The sequence below is a fragment of the Triplophysa dalaica genome, chromosome 18 (assembly GCF_015846415.1).
Source record: "Triplophysa dalaica isolate WHDGS20190420 chromosome 18, ASM1584641v1, whole genome shotgun sequence".
NCBI lineage: Eukaryota > Metazoa > Chordata > Actinopteri > Cypriniformes > Nemacheilidae > Triplophysa > Triplophysa dalaica.
The window spans coordinates 19,927,622-19,944,219 of record NC_079559.1 but is presented as its reverse complement, the minus strand read 5'-3'; the positions used below and the strand labels follow the sequence as shown (position 1 = coordinate 19,944,219).

The 16,598-nt window shown below is 37.8% G+C and overlaps 2 protein-coding genes across 4 annotated transcripts; one reads left to right on the top strand and one right to left on the bottom strand.

Annotated features, from left to right (window-relative positions):
- The first annotated feature begins 974 nt into the window (after positions 1-974).
- Positions 975-5,987, top strand: mbd4 (methyl-CpG binding domain protein 4). Of its 3 annotated transcripts, none has more exons than XR_008909535.1 (7): positions 975-1,436; positions 1,948-2,414; positions 4,246-4,305; positions 4,935-5,069; positions 5,186-5,349; positions 5,518-5,621; positions 5,705-5,720. XR_008909535.1 is itself a non-coding variant. In XM_056773407.1 (7 exons), the coding sequence occupies exons 1-7, from the start codon at positions 1,421-1,423 to the stop codon at positions 5,777-5,779; spliced, it is 909 nt and encodes a 302-aa protein (XP_056629385.1). In that variant the 5' UTR covers positions 975-1,420; the 3' UTR covers positions 5,780-5,987. The 3 variants fall into 3 exon arrangements, 2 of the variants coding, with proteins under 2 accessions (XP_056629385.1, XP_056629384.1); XM_056773407.1 differs by having other exon boundaries at positions 2,046-2,414; positions 5,186-5,335; positions 5,705-5,987; XM_056773406.1 differs by having other exon boundaries at positions 5,186-5,335; positions 5,705-5,987.
- Positions 5,988-7,202: 1,215 nt separating this feature from the next.
- On the bottom strand, positions 7,203-14,772 carry LOC130407245 (protein disulfide isomerase Creld1). Its single transcript, XM_056730004.1, has 11 exons — positions 14,615-14,772; positions 13,856-13,978; positions 13,326-13,408; positions 13,069-13,179; positions 12,306-12,397; positions 10,394-10,573; positions 10,184-10,279; positions 9,565-9,648; positions 9,398-9,493; positions 8,640-8,780; positions 7,203-8,259 (listed from the first exon to the last, which is right to left on the bottom strand). Exons 2-11 carry the CDS (start codon positions 13,970-13,972, stop codon positions 8,039-8,041), a joined length of 1,221 nt encoding a protein of 406 aa, XP_056585982.1. The 5' UTR covers positions 13,973-13,978; positions 14,615-14,772; the 3' UTR covers positions 7,203-8,038.
- Positions 14,773-16,598: the final 1,826 nt, after the last annotated feature.

The following is a 16,598-nucleotide window of genomic DNA, read 5'->3' as shown; positions in this document are numbered from 1 at the left end:
TATTTTGGCTAGTCCCAAACAAATCTAGAACCAATCTGTCCTATTTTGCTATTGGTTAGATAAAAAAGCAATGAAATTAACTAAGTCACTGAATGTTTTGTTTTGTTGAAGGCCACAGACTTAAATTTATCTTAGGTATTTACCGTTTTTTGGTCTCGTCTCGGTCTCGGGCTGCCATGGTCTTGGTCTCGGCCACTCATGGTTTTGGTTTTGTCTTGGTCTCGACACCCTCTGGTCTCCGTCTTGTTTTGGTCTCGGTTTTGGTGGTCTCAACTACAACACTACAACACACTCTTAAGGCTACACAGCGATATCTATTCGTAAACCTCAAGGGGGAAGTCAGAATGTTTCAATTTTTATCCAACCACAGATGCAGTAAACGTGGATGCATGTGTGTATGACATGTGCGTATGACATGTGCATAGCAGTTGGAGGCTATTTAATCAATAAAAGATGGAAATTTTCTACATTTGGGATGGAACACCATCCCTATGAAATTAATTCCATGAACTGTACCCCCCATTTCCCTCATAATATACTTACCTTCAGGTTTTTCCAAATCTGGTTGCCTTTCTTTGTTCTGATAAGCACAGACAAAGATATTTGAAAGAATGCTTATAACCAAATAGTTCTAGACCACATCATATTGGAAAATTACTTTATATATTTTGTTCTGTTCAATACAAAAGATGATACGTTAAAGAATGTGTGCCAGCAAACAGTTCTGGGGCACGTTTTACTACCATTGTCATTTTTCCTATATGGTAGTCAATGGGGTCCGAGAACTGTTTGGTTACAAGCATTCGTTCAAATGTATTCCTCTGTGTACACCCAAACAAAGAAATGTATACAGGTTTGGAACAACTAGAGAACAACTTTTTTAGGGTGAACTATCCCTTTAATAAACTATGTCATGTTTTTTACCCTCCGAAGCACTAGGTGTCGAAGGACCAAATATGGCTCTCTAAAAACTGACGTATGTCTCCAGTCGAGCTTCCGTCGCAACACACGAATGTAAACAAAACTTTAACGGCTAATATTATGTGTTACGTTTTACGCATTTTTTTTCCATTTAATTATTATGTTACACGGTGTTTTGGGCGCCTAATTGCGGACATGATGTGCTTTAGTAAAAGTTTAACTGAATGAAATGATGTTTTTACACAACAAAACCGTGCCTCTCTGTCATAGGGAGTATCATGGATCCAAAGATCGCTTAGTTTCAAAAGGTACGATACCTTTAAGCACAATATACCGTCGTGATTATAAGTGTGCAGGCGCAGCTCGGTATTGAGTATGTCAACAGCTGAAGGCGCGGACGCAGAGCTGCGTACATGCAGTCGGCCGCAGACGGCTGCATTACCTGCAGAGGATGTTACTGCAGGCTGGAGGAGAGAGATGAGACTGAACGACAGAGTCGATGTGTACATTAGCAGGTCTGTTTAAATAGATTTATATTTATTGTTTGAAAATATCTCTGCACATTTTTGCTCACTTAACTTTACAATCAAAGTTTTTTACTTGAAGGAGTTTCAATTTATATGGCAAAAGTTTCAACACTGCAACATTCAAACAGTAGGTTTGAAATGACTGGCAAAGACAAGTTGATTGTACTTAAAAACTTAAAGCCCCAGCGTAATCAATTTCCCCCCCTTTTATCAAAAAATAAGTTAGGTTTATTAAAAACGTATATGCTCCTACGGGTTGACAAAATTCCCATTTAGAAGAAAAGTAAGAAAATAGGATGACATCACACGCCTCTCATTCTGGTCCAATCAAATCTGCTTTAGAAGTCTTAGAGTCTCAACTATGAGAACTGCTTAAGCAGCGCCTCATATCAGCCACTTGTTCGCACATTTATTATGTTCTACATGTATAAGTGTACAAATTAGTTATGATTGTGAATTCAACATGCTGCAGTGTTCAAAAATATTTTTGGTCTTGTAGTCCTGAGGGCAGGTGCCTCAGATCCAAGACTCGGCTTCATAATAATCTGCTCTCAGAAAAAGACATCAACCTTCAGTTTAGTGACTTCAACTTCACAGCATCCAGTACCCACAGCAGAGTGACTCCAGCTGAACAAAACGGCCAACAGAAAAAGAAAGGAAAAAAGAAAGGAAAAGCCAAGGTTATGGACAATTCTCTTCTTATTCCTGGGATAATAAGACTTGAAGAAATGGATTGTCAGGAAGAGGTTGGTGAACGAATTGAGCTGGAAGCAAAGGATTCTGATCAAATCGGAGACAAACATATAGTGACACTTGCTGTAAGACCACAGTCTACTTCAAAGTGTCAAGAACAAAGTATGTTAGAGAATACACTGGAAAAACAGACTTTAAGAGAATTTAAAGAAGAAAATGAGACAAGCTCAAACCATGTGGAACATATGTCACCTTCTAGAAACACAGAAAGCCGTGAGTATTTTATAATCTTTTATAATCTATTTTCGACATATAGGCCTGTGATTTTTAATCTAACTACATAAATGGATGCATCACATGTTGCTTTCGTGTAATGTTTTAAATGAATAAAAGTGCAGAACTGGCATACCTTGGCTCTCAAATATACTTCCAAAGCAAATAACTGCATATATAAAATATTACTAAAGATCTTATTTAAAGTTTGTGCATGTATTAGGGATTGGTAAATTATTTATTAGACAACTTAGTATATACTAAGTATAAAGTGACATTCTGCAACTTTGACGTATTTATCAACATCTCAGTTTGGAATATAAGGGTATGTTCACATTTGACTTCTTTTTTGAAGCTGCCAGTTTCTGTTCTACTCTATAATTACACTATAAGAGTAAGCCGTGATTTCAAAAAAGTATTTTCTGCAGCTAAGAACATCTTTTGAAGCTAACAAAAGCTCAACTTTTATGAAAAACATTGGTTGAGGATATAGCTTGAAAAAATAAACGCGCTACTACAGCGAAACATTGGTCAAATATGGAAACAGAATGTCAATGGGCATAGCTGTTATTTAATGGGGGCATTATTAATTAAAAGCGAACATTAGTTCTTATTATTGTGCCTCTATTGTATTATTATTATTATTCATATTTTTTATAATTCCCCTTGCCGCGGGACCCCTAGAGCGGCGGGGTCTGGTGAGATCGCACCAGTTGGAGCATTGTTTTGTATAAATTAAAGCTTAATTTTGACTTTCAATAACTTTTTATTGAATTTATTGAGAATATGTGAAATATGTGACTGCTTATTGCAAGTACGCTCTCAGTTTATAATTCAAATAAAATTCTCTTACGCTGCCTGTCTAAATGACAAACGCTGCCTCCGAAGCCATTGCCTGATTGGGCTTTCGAAGCCTGGGAGAAGATAGACTGCTACTGTTCTAGCTTTGGTTATAGCCATATATACAGTTTTTTTACTTAAAAGCGGCATTGTCAACTTTTTCTTGTCAGATAGAAGCACATCTGTACATCAACGTGACAGTAACATATGACCGTGTCTGTACCAGATGCAATGCAAAACGTTTAAGAACATTACCAATATAGAATTAATTGTAGCTCATCAGGTATTTCATCACGACTGGTGTAGACAAAAAATAAATAACACCCTACGTGTCTCCTACAAGTCATACATCTGAAAAATGCAGTGTTTCTGCTATATTCATTACCCTTGCACGTGAATGTGCTGCTTCTGCGGCTCTTTGAACAGAGAAGTTGATCCAAAATGATGTTCGTCGCTATAGCTCTATGAAGCTTTCCTGTAGCATTGGGCTAACAACGCAAGGTTATGGGTTCGATCCCAGGGGATTCCAAATACGTATGTAAAATGTATAGGATAAAGCAATGTAAGTCGCTTTGGATAATTTGACGTCTGCCAAATGCCTAAATGTAAATGTAAATGAAGGATAAAGGTCTGTAAACACCGCACCACTGGTTTTGCGCACCTGTGTCTGTATGCCTGTCAATTCAAATCAGATTTATTTTATAAAGCACTTTTCACACTTAATGATGCATTGCAAATGCATTTCTATATAATCTTATAGAGAATAGAGAAGGTAAGGAAAAAAGGAAACACAGACATATGCGCGTATCTCCACATGCATAGCATACTGGGGAAATACTAATACCATAAAGGCAATATTTCAGTATATAGCCTTAGGTCTGATGTCAGCAGGCTTCTGTTGAGCAAGCACACAGTGTCAAATAATAGTAAATCATAATAGTAAATCAATGCATTTCTTTTTACTTAACCTTACTTATCAATGTCATTTTAGGTTCAAAGGTATTGGCAGAGAAACGAACAACTAGCCCATACTTTAGTGGAAGGAATGATGGTAAGTAACTTCAAAGATTTTTAATGAAGCCAAAAAACTGTGGGAAGGTGGGAAGATAGCTGGTGTGAAGAGGGGAGTGGTATAGACTGCACTCTGAATGCTCTTAAATGTTTCTCTCTTTTATTTTCAGGCATCACAACGATTGGTTGTTTTTAATCATTGTTGTGATAAGAGCCTTAATGAGGAAGACAGTAGTTTGTGTTCTGTGGCAAATAATAAAAGGGATAGTTCACCAGAAAATGAATGTTCTGTCATCATTTACTCACCTTCAAGTTGTTTCAAATCTGTAATAAACATTACATGTTCTTTTTGACTGACACCAGTTTATTGATGATTTATTTTAACTGTTAAAATGAAATAGCTAAAAAATAAACCCTTCCCTCTGAATATTAAAATATATACAGCGTTCAGCGGGTAAAATAAGTATTTAACACCCATCACCATTTTTCTCAGTAAATACATTTCTAAAGGTGCTATTGACAGAGATTTTCACCAGATGTCAGTACAACCCAAGTAATCCATACATATAAAGAAAACAAATATGATCAGAAATGACGTTGTGTATTAAAATGATAGACATGATATCTGTGTATCCTAAATACATTTCAATGTTTTAAAATTCTTTTTAGATTTGAGTCCCCCAAAGCGTAAGGCCTTCAGGAAATGGACCCCACCTCGCTCACCTTACCGTCTTGTTCAAGAAACACTGTTTCATGATCCCTGGAAGCTTCTAGTGGCCACAATATTTCTCAACAGAACCAGTGGTAACACCAACAAATATCTTTTTGGTTCATTCACGTTCTTTTCATCAATTTGCCTAGCAAGTCCATAACCTCTATAAATATATGCAATGTTTTTGCTCTTCTTGTGATGTGTTCAGGGAAGATGGCTATTCCCACGTTGTGGCAGTTTTTTGAGCGGTATCCAAATGCAGAAGTGACTCGAGTGAGTGACTGGAGACCACTTGCTGACCTGCTGCAGCCTCTGGGGCTCAGTAACCTCCGTGCAAAGGCACTCGTACGCTTTTCCGGTACAGTGTGTTTGGTAAATTTACTAGACTAGCTTGAAATATTCACTCTTTAGTCACGTCATGTTCAAATATTTTATTCAAAATATCAGTATTCAATGCAGACCTTTGCAGTGTTAGTATTCTTGCACTTGTAATGCAGTTTAATGAATGTTTCTCTGTATCTTTTGAATTTTATTTGCAAGATGAATATCTGAGTAAATCTTGGCGGTATCCTATTGAGTTACATGGCATTGGAAAATATGGCAACGACTCGTATCGTATCTTCTGTGTGGAGGAGTGGAGAGAGGTAGAGTCATTACAGTTTATAATTCATATAAGAGTAAAGATATTACAGGGCTGTAGGTTTTGTGATGGTTTTGTGTTTTGTAGGTCACCCCAAAGGACCATAAACTCAACGACTATCACACATGGCTGTTGGAAAACCAGGAGAGATTAGGAATTTGATTTCCGTGATAGCAAAATGTACTTGAATAAATCCATCATGACAAGCATGTGCAAGTCAGTGTGCTTAACTGGGGAACTGATCAGAAACCTGCTGAAGCTTCATACTCTGTGATAATGTTTTCATTGTGAAGTTATATTCATTTTAAATCAATTTAACTGAAATGTTTATGCAAAAATTACGTAAATAAAGGTGATTTTATTGTTTGTATATCCTCTCTTTTATATTTAATTTGTTTAATAGATTTATTATTTAGATTATTAGTTTTGAATAACAGAATCTGATAAATTGTTACAGACCGATTTATAAAGACCAGCTACATGGAAGTTGATTAAATTTACTTGATCATAAAATAAAGTAAATTTTGATTTTATCTTTGTAAGAGCAGTGGAATTCATATTTTTAGCTTCATTTGCAAAACGTCATTTCTGCAGATACAATATACAGTATGGTACTCCAACTAAAACAAAACAATAAAACAGTCTTTCAGGATGATTTTTCTTTAATAAAATCTTTATGTCCATCCCAACAAATGGTAATAAAACAACTCTGAATAGTTCACATTAAAGTCCAGATGAAACAAAAAAATGACAGTTTAAATATTGCAGTGTTTATTATAAATAGCTGTGCGGGCCAATTTCTTATTAAAATGAATTTGCTCTCATGAAGAACAAATTCATATGGATAGCCACTAGAGATGGATAGCCACTAGAGGACGGAAGTGCATTTTCAGATTTTTGATTGACACTTGCGCCCTCTAGTGGCTATCCATTTCCGATGACGTATATTAGACGGCTCTGTCAGGGCAGGGTTAACTCCTCTCCAACTGTCAGTCTTCTGCTAGTTCCATTTAAAAATGCAACACCTGTTTTTCTACATCCAATCAAATTGTCAAGGAAAACACAGGCCACACCCCCAGTTCTCTGTTTCACTAGGACAAGCGTCAGAATATGGAAGTAAAAACAACAACAACAACTGGTTCAAGTGGACTGCTTCAGATTTTTGAGATGCATATGATAAATAAATGCAGCAATGAAAGAGTTGTTTTTCATCTAAATCATACAAATATGCATGCATGCTTCTCAGCAGAGCAAAATCTGTCATAATATGAAAGCAACTGGTCAGAAGGCCACATCAGCTGAATGTGCGTTCTAAACATTAATAAATAAATAAATAACTACACTTTTGTTAAATAACAGAGGTAATGAATCGTCACATTTATAAATATATTAAGCACTTCCAGTGTCAGGGAATAACCTGAAAATAATAAGTAATTGCCAAGCCTAAAAAAATCGTAGAAATAAAGTACATTTTCCTATTGCTGTTCTTTAAATTTTGTAAGCCATTGGTGTTGTACAACATGTGAGCAAATCTTCAAAGTTGGCAATTCTCAATTAAAACGGTTCACAAATCAGTCTGACATAATTATTTTTAAAATCATGAATGTATTTTAAAAAATCCAGTAATAAAAAGGGTTTGGACAGGTCACAGAGATTTTTAGGTCAAAATATATTGGGACCCCATAAAAATGATCCAAATAACTTGGTGCTTTAAACATATTGACAAACATACAACCAGTGTCATTTCAAATTAAAACACACTAGAAATCATCATCGATAGGGTCACAGTTCATGCATTTGGGAATGTACATCCCACGTATGTTCACATATGTGCAAGAAGAGATTTTTCATTTGCTAGCTACCTGCCTTCCTTTTGGAGTGTTCAGCATCTTCTCATATGATATCATTTTCTTTTTTTGTTGAAAACATCCAAGCACAGCAACAAGCTCATCTCTCTTCCAAAGTCTACAGGCAGTTTTATAAGGGAACCCAGAAATGATTACAGTTTATGTAAAACCAATATGATATTGTATAAACAAATTTAAGGACAAAGGTAGCAAAAAAGAAAGATCCATGCCAATATGTACAGTACCTGTTGCTTTTCTTCAGGACAGTCCAAACATGTAACCACTGCCTTGTGTCAAAAAGCCTATTCTAATCTCATTAAATACAGCAGCAATTGAACTGTTGAAACACAGTGTTATAAATAAGCTTGGTACAAACATCATTATCCACTAATTCAGAGCATCAAAAAGCAGCGTAGCTAATGCCACTTACAGTATCCCCAACCCGTAGCATCCCTGATTGACATGCATTGCTACAGCGTCAGCTAACAAACCCAGAGTCTATGGCGTTTCTAAATGTCTGAATTGCCTGACAGCTTGGCATGATCCGCATTTGAGTCTCCTAATGTCTGAATCATTAGCGCCCTTTAAGGAGGCCATCCAGCACGCGATCGCCTTTCTCAGAAATCCAGTATCCTGCCATTGCGGCCACACCTCCTATAAAGATGGCCGTAAAGACCATGTCTCCTTTGGCAGCCAGAGTAGCTAGTGCGCAGATCACGACCCCAAAGAACATCTGCTGCAGAACAAGGATCTCGTCGTCCGTCATCTCATCAAACAGACCCTGATCTGGACCGGCTGTGAAGGGGAGAAGATATGGAAAATGGGATTGAACGGTCGAAAAACAATTCTACAAGAGTACGTGAAAAGTTCACTGTTTACATTTGTGGTGGCTTTATACTACAAATAACAGACAAGCGTGTAAAGTTAAAAGTAGTTTACAACAGCATTACAACGCACAAAGATTCAAATGAAAGTGTCCTCCTGAAAAACCATACGTATAAGTTTAGATGTCCATTATAATTATTATGTATTTTGGATCTACTCGGTGACAAGAAATAAAGGTGCTTCTCCAGTTGTGCTGCCAAAACTAAGATAACTTCACAGTATGTTTAAGTTGTTATCTTAGTTACGTTGCTGCTTTGCTTGCATACCTGCAACAGGCGTGTTTTACTTACTAGGTGGTAGATTCTCCACACAAATACTATCTCGTCGAATATATCCCTCTGCACACTCGCAGCGGAAGGATCCCACCTCATTAACACAAGCTTCATTGAGTCCAGGACAGGCAAGTGCTTTTTCAGAGCACTCATCAATGTCTGAAAAGTACAGACAGATCATCAGACAAAGTAGGGATGGGCACGAGTCCCGAGTACTGGGTCATGAAAACGTTGATCGTTTGGGTCTAAAAATGACTTTGAAATGAATTTTCTTTCTTTCTGACTGGTTTTGCTGACATTTCGGTGGTACCCTGAGATTGAATTGCTTGTGTTGCGGTCCAAAGTCAAGACCGGAGAACAGATGGCATGAAAGCGCAGCGATGTCTGGCTTCACTTTGATTAAATACAGTCAAGTGCAAGATGTGCAGCTCCAAGCAGCATACGAATCGTACAAATCTACAACAAGTTTGATTCGTTATCGTCTTACACTCGGTCTACACCAGATGAGATGATGCTTCTCATCACCCTGATATTTCTTCAAAATGTTAACTGTATTTCCAAAAACAGTGATCGTACATTTTTTTATAATATTACAGTGTTGATTTAATTGTTTACTCAATCAAGCCCCATGCCCCACTCATGACCCATCCCGACTACTCGATTTTCAAACCTGTCTAGCACTGGAAATATGATAAAGAAATTCCATCTCTGTGACAAAGTAATTTCATTATCGCCCAAACAAACTGCACCAGTACATGGCCCTTAATTCCACTTACCTAGACACTTTACACCAGTGAGCCTGAATCCTCGAGAGCATTTCTTACAGCGAGCAGGTCCACTCCCCATACAGCCGACACATGCTTGATCACAACCTACATATAATCCATAATCAGTGAACATGTAAATAAACACACACAATGCATATAAACATGGTAGAACTGACCTCTGCATTCATAAGAGCCATCTGTGTTGAAGCAGTAGGTGTTAGATGGACATCGAGCTAACTCAGTCCCGCACTCATCCACATCTAAAACAAATACACAATCACAAAGCCCTCAAGAATGGCATTCATTTGTCATGAATATCTATTGTTTGGTGCTTTGTTTTCTGCCAACTTTGAAAAAGGAGAAACTAAAGGCACCACAAAAAAAAAAAAATCTTGGTGACCTGTTCCTAATATCTTTTGGCAATATACTTTCTTTTCTACTGTAATATGCTCCTTCAATGACAAAATAGATGGTCCCAAACACAACGCCGCCGAACTCGCTTCCTTTAGTCCTCGTATCTGCGGTATATTTCGTGCATGAGCTCAAACTCGATCATCGGTAAAATTTTTATTGATTAATCAATATCATCCCTATCAAAATGTTTGTTCCGTACATGAACGGAGGTCGTAGGGTTGTGGAACGTCTCAAGGGTGAGTAAATTATGTACGTTTTTTTTTGGTGTAGTGCCCTTTTAACAACCTCCCAACGCTTTGTTTATAAGGTGGAGTATAAGAGTAGCATTGAATATGATAAATGTACTGCAAAACTGCTGTTATTTGTAATGACATTACTAACCAACACACTTGTTGTTGTGAAGGATCCATCCAGGCTTACAGTCTTGACATTTGTTGTCTTGTGGACCAGTGCACTTTTTACAGGAGTTAAAACAAGCTATATAATAAAAGAAAAAAATATGAATTACACATTCAACATCCTCCTATTAAAATTTTTGGTACAATATATATAATAATTTATAAAAAAAAAACTGTCTGTGTGTGTGGTTACCTGAGCAGGGTGGTTGTGTGTGATTGGAACTCTTTTCTCTGTAGTGTCCATCAGCACAGTCCTGACACAGGGGACCTGAGTATCCTGGGTCACAAACACATTCTCCATCTCCCAGACGTGTGCCCTCACCCTCACATCGACCAAGACCACCGCACACGCCCCCAGGACCTAACGGACACTCTACACAGCAAACATGCTTTCAATCTCATGCCTACAGCTGAACTGTAGCCTAAGGCCGTGTTCACACTTGACTTCTTTTTTGACGCTGCCAGCATTTGTTTTACATTATAATCCTGTGGAGTAAACAGTATTTTCCAAAAAAGTCACAAGCGCTTTTTTAAATGCCACCGCCCCTTTTTAAGTTCAACTCTTCTGAAGAAAAACGCCCAACGTCAAGCATCTTTTTGACAGCTGACCAATGAAAAGCGAATAGCGAGACCAGTCGTTTCCATAACAACATGCGAGGAAGGTTGAGCAGGATCCTTCTCTGAAAAAAAAATTGCTGCCGAAGCTCTGCTTTGAACAAATTTTTTTATGAATTGAATGTTTATTTTTCACCTTTAATAACTTTCGATTGCATTTCTATCAAGAAATTAGTGCTGTAGTTTTAAAATATGTGGTTGGATTTTGCAAAGACTGTCACTGTTTATAATTCAAATAGACTACCGTTACTTTGCCTATATGAATCCTGTGTGCTGAGCTGCCTTCATGCACAAACGCTGCCAGGTTTTCTTTTAACTAAAAAAGCGCTTGTGAACTTTTTCTTGTCAAAAAAGACGTCAAGTGTGTTCATGGCCTTATATTCCTTCCTGTGTTCTACTTGTAAACAAAAATAATACATTAACATTTATGCATTTGGCAGACGCTTTTATCCAAGTTATCCTATACATTTGTTTCTAAGCGTGTGCAATCCCGTGGGATCGAACCCAAGACCTTGCGTTCTTAATACTGGCTAGACATCTTTTATCTTGCTAGCTAATTTCATTTATTTGTTATTTCTTTCGCTTGTTTTCAGAAATAATCTACAGGGACACTTCTTCTATATTATTTGCGGATGTATACTAAAGTAAGTTTGGGCCACAAAAGCACCGATGTACAGTTAAACCCGTTTCTTACTGCACTCGTGAGCGCGAGCAGCATGTGCCCATTGTCCTTCCACACCGGCAGCATTTGCAACGTGCTGCCAGGGTACCACAGTACAACAGGGCAATTTCTAATTATGTTATTTACATGTATCAATGAACATACATATCTTTCAGAACTTCATAAAAGTGTATTTAAGTAGATTGCATAACTATGATTTGTTATATCCGCCTGTTTCATGCTCTTATAGATTTAAGTAGTTATAAAAAAAGCCATCATGCTTTGAAGGATGCAAAATCACTAAAGGGTTAACTCACCATAGGAGAGTTAACTCACACATACTCAATATAAGCAAATAACATGATGTCTATGTAGATTTATCAGAAGGTCATGATGATAGTGGGTTTCAGACAGTAAATTGACAGTGTAATGGGATCGCTTTCCATTCCTTCATATGCAATACGAGCAGAACAAGATGTACTTGTATTTTAAATCCTTTAAATGTGCTGTTGTGGTTTCGGCCAAAAAGTTTCCTGGCAAAAGTGTTTTTGAAACTCATGACTTGCTATGGGGTAAAAGTGTTACTTTTTCCTGTCAATCTATTGTGGATTTTGTCCATAAAGTATGCACTGTTGCTTTAATTGAGCGTTAGCAGCTCAGCAAAAAATACACACGCTGCTTACACGTGCGGTATGAATGCTCTCGTCTGTTAACATGTGCGGCGAAACATGCGCTGCTGTGTGAAACGGGTGTAACGTTTGTTTATGTTTTTGCTTTCTAAGCATCTATAATAACTTAGAAAAAAGAAACCAACGTGCATCTTGTTCACCTGCACATTCCGGTCCATAGTGTCCTGGTGGACAGCACAGTCTGAGCTCCTCAATGCACAGCCATTCAAACAGGTCTGGTGCTTCGTGCTGCCTAATAAGCAAACGTAGAAAACACATACAGAATTTGAACTAACTCTATTTCAACTACATAAGATTGTGCTATTACAAGATGTTCCTGAGTACCGCAGTACAATGCAAATTTGCACTAAGTTATTTTAAATACATCAAAAGCAGAAGCTCATCAAAAAGAATATTTTACTCTCTGTAGGAGAGATCGAGTGATTGACAGAGCGATATGATAGTTTTTCTCTCATACGTGATATAAGCAGATAACATGATGTCTATGTACTTTTATCTGATTTTGTCCCTGGAGGTTATTAGGAGAGTTGGGTTCTGTCAGTACATTGACAGCATAATGTGATCGTTTTCCCCTCTTACACATGCAATATAAGCATAAAACATTAAGATAGACTCGTTTTTAAATGTGCTGTTGTGGATTGGCCATGAGGGAAGTATTGGCGACTGTTAAAAACACATTAGACCCCACTCTCATTCACGTGCTTTAAAGGTAATAGTGTTGCTTTTGGCTGTCACTCCATGTGGATTTTGACCATAGAGAAGGCACGGTCGCTTTAATACAGCTTGAGCACGAAGAAGGATGAACAGTTCCCCGCACAGTTTCATTCATTCATATTTTGCATTCGTATTTTGTTTTGAATACAGTAAATGGAGTCGTAGAGTCGATTCCGGACATGCTCTCACCTGCGAAACCACCAGGTCTCCACCTGATCCTCAATCTGCTCCAGTAGTTTGTTGCAGTCAAAGTCTGACTTTTCACATGCAGCCTCTACGATCTCCAACAGACGGGTTTCACTGCACACACACAGAGCAATTATAAATAAAACCCAAATAATTACATAATTATGACAAATACTTGTAATGAAAGAATTTGGGGGGGATTTTTGTAAATTGGACTGATAAAAAAGTATATATTAATTGATTTACTACAGATCTCTTACCTACGTGCATATTTTGCCAATTTCTCTTCTTCCCAAGCCGTATTCCCTCCACCAAAATTCTTATTAGCGGTTCGCTCCAAGCCCTGAAACATCCATCATATGATATCCGAATGCGGTAGGAAACTGAACATAGAAACTGTCAAGATTTTTATTTATATTACGTGATATCAAATTTTGCCCATTTGAAAATATATCCGCAGTGACTTTATAAAAAAAGGAGAAGTGTTGTTTTGCAAGATCACATGAAAGCTTTCAGCAGTCTTTCAGCCCTTTTTGTTCAACTTAATGAATTTAAATCCGATCAATGTTCAAAACAGTGATGAGAATCGGCAAATAAAGCAAACCCATCCCCCTGGAGTAGTTAGCACCATGCAAATTTAAAATGTGGCCCTATTTTTACAACCACCAGTCACTGAAAAGGCGCTTGTCCAATGAATTCTATGTGGATGAAAATGTAAAGCAGTGTTTGATCTGAGCTCTGTGAACATTACACAAGTGAAACGGATTGCAAACAGGCAGAAACAACACACCTTTATGAAGCTGTTTGTAAGTTTGCGGCAGGTCTGGCAGGGTGCGGTCCGCACAGTGCCCACAGACAAGAGAGAGCACAGCACCAGAACAGACACGAGGGGCCAAGGCCACCACATAACGTCCTGCAAACGGCAAATCAAATCACAACCAAACCCCAGAGAGATAGACAGAGACCTGAAGACTAAAATGTTTAGTACCCACTGTCAATACAGTATGGTTTGATATTATACTATTAAGATATAAATACAGTTTGCGATATTGCTATGGAGCATGGCGTGGTTTTGTATGCAACAATCTATGAAATGTGCACAATTTATGTAATGATCTATGGGTTACTGTAACAAAGGAAATATCTAAATGAGTATTTAAGATGTTAAATATATGTACATCTTGTGTATATAAAAAGGCTCCTGGGGAAAAACACTTGTGTCCCCTTCCTGGATGATAACTACACACTGATCTAACATCAGAGTCTGAACACTGCTGCTGATGCTGCAAGCATGTAGGGCAGCTCCTGCCTGCCGGAAGTTGAGGGCATTTCACCCTACAATAATGTATTTGAACAACATTATACGTGAAGTATTAAAACGAAGGAAAAGCATCTTTATCAACAACAGATTCAGAGACGAGACGCCACACAGCTACACTATTTCATACGTGATTATTACACACATGAGAATGAAGCATATTCACTGATGCTTTAAATGTCTCCGCTAAGGCGCGGTGTGATTGGTCTAGTTATTCTTCCGTATACTCACACTCAAATATTGCGTTTCGACCGTGAAGAGCTTCCGGATGCTTTTGACAAAAACGTCTTCGTGGCGTCTTTACATGAGCAGCTTTGCGCTGCGTTAAAACATGATTTCAGAACCGGCGTCTTCGACGAAACGTACGCACTTCTAGCTCGTTCTGTTGTGTCCTGCAGTTCATCGTTCAAGTCCCGCCCATCCTGCAGACAACCAATTGTTATTCAAAAGGGTTTTGATGCACCAATCACACGCCGCCGTGTGCCGAAATGACAGCTGGGGATAACGTGTCGTCATGAATCCATACAAAATAAAATCTTTTTTTGTATGTTTTACATTCATATAGGCTTTCTCTTATATAAACATAAAACGTTGCGTTGGAATTGTAGTCTTTATAAAGGCATTTTGAAATATTAATAATCAAAAGATGTCCAAATGTCCTTTATTGTCCAAATCTCTTCCCTGAGCCTTATTTTTTTTTGTTTTCTTTTGTGTAGGCTAATCTTTGTATTGTATTTCCTGTATTTCCTTCTGTTACTTGTTTATGAATCCGGATTGTGTGAATTCTTTGTATTGTGTTTCCTGTATTTCTTTCTATATCTTCTCTATAAATCTGGATTGTTTGAATTCTGAGAATTAATGTGTAGTCATTTTGTACATGATTGAGTGTGTGCGGGTTGTTTGAAATAAACAGAATACAAAGCAATTCAACTAAAAATTACAATAATATCAGATAGGATATTAAATACTGATAATCTTAAACACATTTTATAAAATGCTCCATGTGTCGAATAACTGATAAAAATCATCTACAATTAATTAGAGACCCACAAACTTGAGGTCAATTCACTTTGTGGGTCAAAATGAGTTTATGTTTATGCTTGATACAAAATGTTGTTTTCAGGGTTTTGTACCTTTCAGTAGATTTATTTCTTACAAATTTGGATCAAGTGTAAGGAAAATTGTCTTAGATGATCATTTAGTTTCACCTTTATTCAAACGTTTTTATCATCTTTTTTGATCCAAAAAGGTACTGTAGCTGTACCTCGGCACACCTCGGTATATGGGTGAGTGCCAAATTTGGCAATAGCGCCACCTATGGGTCATGAGATTCATAAATGGCAATTTTTCATATTTTGAAAAGAATGTCAGAAAATCATTATCTTGGTGTGTACTTTAGACTGTCACATGGACGTGGTGTCCGTGACGTCACCTGTAGGTTTAGGAAGTGCAATTTTGAAGCAAAAAGTGGGCGGAGCCGGTCATCGCATTTTTAGCAGCGCATCATTCCCGGATATTCGAAAAAGGGCAAAACGGCGGAACGTGGGTGGAGCTGAAGAGCCTGGTTAGTGCAACCACCTGTCACACAAGTGGCCATGCTTTTAATTCTGCAGAATTTGAGGCTTAATGTAATTTAAACAGATGAATTATAAAAAATACCCCACCCCCCTCACAATTGTCATGAGCTATGGTGACGAAAAATCATGTTTTGTACCAGACTGTAAACATATGTTTTTGCTTTAAAAATAGGCATTTTAAAGGTGGGGTGCCAACGTGTTTCATGCATTCTGACTTCTTTACAATGTTAAACGTGCTGGCTTCTCAGGCTTGACACGCATACACGTCCACCAGCTGGAGCAGGAGAGAGAGATCACTGGGTTCGCGAAGTTCAGTTGTGTTTATTTGTTCACTGCATTTCGGTGAGGAATACAAATGGTGGATATTACGTTGGACTTGGAGATCGTTTGAAACTGATAGATGGATCTGTCATGTATAAATGTGATCAAACTCTTTGAAGATACGAAGTATACTCTATCGGTACTAAAGATTAATATGCGATTGGTTGAAACTGTGTGTCGTCCGCTTCAACATAGGGCTCAATGAGATTCTGCTCTGTTTTAGAACTAGTCTCTAGCGGCCAGACGATGAATTGCAGTTAAAGTAATATCCGTGTTGGTTTCACGAGAGAGATCGGAGGGTTGCCGCTTGGTATCTA